Below are 5,299 nucleotides of genomic sequence, written 5' to 3' on the forward strand. Positions count from 1 at the left end.
TCTGATTATATTGTTGGGGTGCTCTGGGTTCTCTCTAGATAAATCTTGCTTCCAGCCGCTATTTCAGTTCGGAGATATGCAGGAAATCATTCAGAACTTCGTGCGGGTTCATGTGGATGCCCCTGGAATGGAAGAGGGGGCTCCTGTGTTCCCTTTGGGGTAAGAATTAGCTCATTACCCCTTCACTAGGCTGTGAGGCACAGGACAGATGTGGGCAAGAGTGGATCAGGGAGGAGGAAGGGGAGAGCAGTGGCAGGCACCCTGAGGTGGGGCCGTAGGGGAAGGGTGCACCTTACTGTTCCTCTCTTCCCAGATATCAGTACCCGTCTCTGGACCAGCTCGCAGACATGATCCCTTGCATCCTGCAATACCTAAAGTGAGAGGCCTGGGGATCCCTCCAGACCACAGTTCTCTTTCCAGCATGAGAAGGCCTTCAGTACTCCTGTGTCCACTGTGGTTCCTGGGCTAGTGTGGGTCTCTGTCCTCCATGTTCTTCCTGCTGCCACCCTGACTGTAGAGAGGAAGGGTGGTGGGTTTGGAAGAGGACGAATCGGAGTAACCTGGATGGATGGAGGAGAGAAAGAGGAAGGGTCTGTGTTTGGTCCTACCTCAGGCTAAGGAAGGGCTTCTTTGACTAGGAAGCTAGAGAGGAAGTGGGTGGGGGTGACCTAATCCCTGAGGAACCAGATAGACCTGTCTCTTTCCCTCCTACTCCCACCTCCTGTGTACACACACCTGGGAAACTGGGAGCCCGTGTGTAAGCGAGTGGGAGGAAGAAGGAAAGCCAGGCAGGCTTCTCTGGCACGCGGAGGAGGGTGCTGGCTCCTGGGTCCTGTTCTAGGCTCTGTGGATCTCAGCAGCTCCACTTCACCTTGTGGAGTCTGTTCCCCCAGTCTCCCTATTCTGTTTGCATATTTGGCTTTAAGTTCTGTTCTTCTCGGTCCTTGAAAGGAACCAGGAACTAAAGCAGAACAAGTTGAATCGGTTCCCAAAAAATTGAGAATGGACAAAGAGCGTCCCACATAGGAAAACTGTGTCTGATCCCTTGGTTGGCAGACGAGTGTCTCTCTTTGACATTAGCTCTCCAAGAAGTAGACTTCAGCATCTCCAAGAAGTAGACTTCAGTGTCAGCCTGCATCTCCTTAGTACCTTCCTTCTTAGCATCCCCTAGAGGAAAATCCCTTCCTGTCCTTTGTGCCAGTGGCCCCGGGAAGGAGGGTGAGAAGTTGGAAGAGATTGGGCTGTGGCAGGTTTGGGCCACCAGAGCGGGACATACATTCCCTTTTACAGTTTCTCTACAATAATTGGAGTTGGCGTTGGAGCTGGGGCCTACATCCTGTCACGATACGCTGTAAGAAATAGCAACCCTCCACAGACGGAAAGGGGCTTCAGGTTGATGAGGAGAGCATTGTTTATTAGTGTGTGTTTGGGGGAAGAAGTGGGTACGAGGGTGGGAGTCAGGCCCTATGGGAGCCCGAGAGTGGGTGGTACCTACTGGAGAGGGGATGAGGCTGTGTCCGGTTTCTGATGTCCGTCCTCCCACTGCCTCTCAGCTTGCCCACCCAGACACAGTGGAAGGTCTTGTCCTCATCAACATTGATCCCAACGCCAAGGGTTGGATGGACTGGGCAGCCCACAAGGTATGGAGGGGCCTGTGAGCCGTGATCTAGGGTGGGGGTGCCCTCTGTCTGGCACAGTTAGGCTCTACCAGCACAACTGAATAGATTCTGTACTTCAGGAACAGGGTACTGGGCACTGAAATGAAGCTGCATCGCTTTGCCTGGGTCTGTTTTCCCCATCTTGTCTGAACTTTTTCACCTGCCCTTTCCTCATAGCTAACAGGCCTCACCTCTTCCATTCCGGAAATGATCCTTGGACATCTTTTTAGCCAGGTAAGTGACTCTGGGAGATGGAGGGAGTAGAGGGGACCCGCAGGGAATTGAATGTTGGAGGTGGTTTAGCTGGGATGAGATCTGGGGAAGGAAGGAAGGAAGGCTTGTCCCATCTCATCCAGTAATTGTTGGCTTCTCTTTCCAACCTAATTTTTCTATTCTGTCCTTCAGGAAGAATTGTCTGGAAATTCTGAGTTGATACAAAAATATAGAAATATCATTACACATGCACCCAACCTGGAGAACATTGAGCTGTACTGGAACAGCTACAACAAGTGGGTGGGCTCTGTGTGTGTGTGTGTGTGTGTGTGTGTGTGTGTGTGTGGTGGGGGGGAGGCAGACAGAGAGAGAAATGTAGAAGCAGGTCCTGTGGGTTGGGAGACACTGAAGGGGAGAGGGAGGTCTGGAAAGTGTAATATACGAGGGGACAGGTTTGGTGTGCACCTGAGCCAGCTTTAGGACTAGCCATTGGGAAGAACTGTGAGGAGCTTCCCCTCTTTTTCTTTTTTATCTCCCTTGGATTTTTGGATTCTCAGAAGTAAGATGATCTCTTGTCTTTATGTCCTTCTGCCCCCTTCTGGCCCTCTGACCGCAGATCTAGGGCCTGAGTGACAATAGGGGTTGTACTATAGGGATCTGCCTATTACCTGGGTTGCCTTCAGTTTTGCTTTTTTTTTTTTTTAGGTTTTTGCCATAGGACACATATATTTGCAAGAGAGAGACAGAGAAAGTCAGAAATCATTTCCCAGGGGGAATGGCCATACCACAGTCCCTTCTCTGGGCTCCTGTACTCACATGTCCAAATGTGATTTTCAAGCTGCTGGGTCTGGGACTCAGAGCATAGTCAGCCATGCAGGCGTCTAGCACGTTAACCAGCATGCTGCCTGCTGGCACCCAGTTTCTACTTTTAGTCACCCCTATTTGACCATAAATTTTGAAAGGAAGATAGCCAGTTAGTGGGGAAGAGAGTTTGTTTATATCTAGGTGGTTTGCATTGCCTGCCTAAAATTCCTACCCTGTTAATCCCTTTCTAGCCGCCGAGACCTGAACTTTGAGCGCGGAGGTGACGTCACTCTCAAGTAAGCCTTTTTGAGATACATCTCCCTAGATCTGCCCTAGGTGCTTACTTGCATCCCTTGTGGGAGGGAGAGTCTTCTGCCAGAGAATTTCCTTGTTACCTCCCGCCCCACCTTCATTAGCAAGTCATGTCCCTCCAGGTCTTCTCCCTTGAAATCTTCTTGGTAGGGTCAGCAGGGGGAACCGAAGGCTGTTTCCTCTTTGGAGCCAGACATTTCCCCAGCTGCTCTTCTAGGAAGTGGAGGGTGAGGGAGTGCCAGGGGCTCACCCCCTTCTCCCTGACGCCATGCCTCTAGGTGCCCCGTGATGCTGGTGGTAGGAGACCAAGCACCCCATGAAGATGCAGTGGTCAGTAGGGGACTGGGGGCTAGGTGAGGGAGGGTTGGTGTCCTAGGATGGTGTCAGAGGGGCATCTTGCCAAAGCCCAAGCTCTGGGGCAGGGAGACCAACCTTGGGGCCTTAAGAATTTGATTCTTGGTAAAAAGTAGCTGGGAAGGGGGCTGATAGGAAAGAGGCTGGGTCTGGGGCTTTTGGCCACAGGGAGTGTGACCTCATTCATTCAGCCTCCTGCTTAATCCAGGTGGAATGTAACTCAAAACTGGACCCCACCCAGACCTCATTTCTCAAGGTCAGTAATCCTACTCCATGCCCCGCCTGACTCCTGGCCCCTGCACAGACCCGTATCTCCTCTCTAGATTTAGCTTCTGAGCCTCCAGGGTCTTGCATGGGAGCGAGTGGGGCAAGTGAAGGAAGCAACAAAGGGGCTAGAGGGAGGACCTGGGCAAGAGAGTTCCTTTTCACCTGTCCGCACGGCTCGTTTGATTGATGTATGTATCACTTTATCTGGGTGTCTTTCTCCTGAACAGATGGCTGACTCTGGAGGTCAGCCCCAGCTGACTCAGGTGAGTCCCACTGCTGGCCATGGGAGGGGGAGGCGGGGAGAACATGAGTGCCACTGAACTCTGCCCTTTGCCACATATTCCACCCCCAAACTGCTGTGGCCTTGGGCTGCGGCTCAGCCCCCCTGTCTCTCTCTCCTCATCTTACTCCCACAGCCAGGCAAGCTGACCGAGGCCTTCAAGTACTTCCTGCAAGGCATGGGCTACAGTGAGTGTGGAGACAGGCTCTCCTGAGGGACTGCTGCACACGGGAGGGATGGGTGCTGAGGGCTGGAACCATTTCATTCCTGGACTCAACCACCATCTGCCAAACCAAGCTTGTTGACCCCCTGGCCTTAGTTCTAACTCTGGTCTCCACCCAAGCACTCCGCTGTGAGTTGCCAACCTCCTTTCCCCACGTCCTCCAACTGCCTGTCCACCTGTCTCCACAGTGGCCTCATCCTGCATGACCCGCCTGTCCCGGTCTCGCACAGCCTCTCTGACCAGCGCAGCATCCATCGACGGCAGCCGGTCCCGCTCTCGCACCCTGTCCCAGAGCAGCGAGTCTGGGACTCTCCCTTCAGGGCCCCCGGGGCACACCATGGAGGTCTCCTGTTGAATGACCCTTGGTGCCCTGGTGTGGGACCCAGCCCTCTCCTCCTCAAGCTCTAACCTGGGAGGTGCATAAGGGCACTGGGCCAGAGTAAGCAAGGGAAAATGGGCAGATCATGTGGAGGAATGACCTTGATCTTTGATTGCTACCCTAACCTTGACCTTTAACCTGTGATCCCCCGGCTGTGGGGAGAGATGTCCTAATATCTTAGGGAACCAGACCCCTAAATTATGCCCCTCACCAGTTTTGGTGTTAAGGTGGAGAGGGTCTGCATCCTCGCCCCCGATGTAGGTGTCTCTAGGGGGATAAGAGGTTGTTGTAGTTGTCAGGGTCTGACTACTTATCCCACATTTGCAGGGGAGAGGATTTGGGGCTGGGGCTCCATTAACCAAAGCTGATAGGGCTTTTCATGAACCCTTCAGACCTCTGAAGGGCATGGGCCTAATGAATGTGTGTTGGGGGTGATATGTTGGTGTGTTAGTGTCCTCAGGATGCGATAGAAACATCCGCTGTGTAAAAGGAGTTGGAGTGAGGTGGTGGGCAACCAGTGAGTGTTGGGGAGGAATTGGAGCCGGGCAGTAGGAAGGGGCCTGGGCCACGTGGCTGCACTAACTCTGGTAGCTGTCAGTGTGCATCTAGAGTGGGATGGGGAAGGAGGGAGTCCAGCTTGGGCCGAGCTGCAGGGGCTCGACGTAGGGGTGGGAAGGGCTACCCTGGGCCTTGAGTGCACTGTACCGGGTGTGGAGGGACCCTCCTGTCTCCCACGACTTCTGCTGTAACAATAAACTGTAGAAGAACCTGAGCACCATCAGTGTTCTTTGTCTGGATAGGCCTGCATC

General features: G+C 53.2%; 1 protein-coding gene across 4 annotated transcripts in view; it reads left to right on the top strand.

The window, feature by feature from the left end:
- The window catches only part of NDRG2 (NDRG family member 2), a 6,627-nt gene extending 1,817 nt beyond the window's left edge, over positions 1 to 4,810 (top strand). For 3 of the 4 annotated variants that reach the window (XM_006161433.1, XM_006161435.1, XM_006161434.3), the window contains 12 exons: positions 39 to 159; positions 314 to 376; positions 1,291 to 1,351; positions 1,554 to 1,640; positions 1,836 to 1,892; positions 2,064 to 2,167; positions 2,927 to 2,971; positions 3,266 to 3,317; positions 3,550 to 3,597; positions 3,836 to 3,871; positions 4,025 to 4,076; positions 4,300 to 4,810. In XM_006161433.1, the coding sequence (XP_006161495.1) occupies positions 39 to 159; positions 314 to 376; positions 1,291 to 1,351; positions 1,554 to 1,640; positions 1,836 to 1,892; positions 2,064 to 2,167; positions 2,927 to 2,971; positions 3,266 to 3,317; positions 3,550 to 3,597; positions 3,836 to 3,871; positions 4,025 to 4,076; positions 4,300 to 4,466 (893 nt within the window). In that variant the 3' untranslated portion in view covers positions 4,467 to 4,810. The remainder of the gene's footprint in view (positions 1 to 38; positions 160 to 313; positions 377 to 1,290; positions 1,352 to 1,553; positions 1,641 to 1,835; positions 1,893 to 2,063; positions 2,168 to 2,926; positions 2,972 to 3,265; positions 3,318 to 3,549; positions 3,598 to 3,835; positions 3,872 to 4,024; positions 4,077 to 4,299) is intronic. The other variant, XM_014592788.1, reaches the window with a different exon arrangement.
- The last annotated feature ends 489 nt before the right edge of the window (positions 4,811 to 5,299 follow it).

Source organism: Tupaia chinensis, unplaced genomic scaffold (genome assembly GCF_000334495.1).
Source record: "Tupaia chinensis unplaced genomic scaffold, TupChi_1.0 Scaffold138584_1, whole genome shotgun sequence".
Taxonomy (NCBI): domain Eukaryota; kingdom Metazoa; phylum Chordata; class Mammalia; order Scandentia; family Tupaiidae; genus Tupaia; species Tupaia belangeri.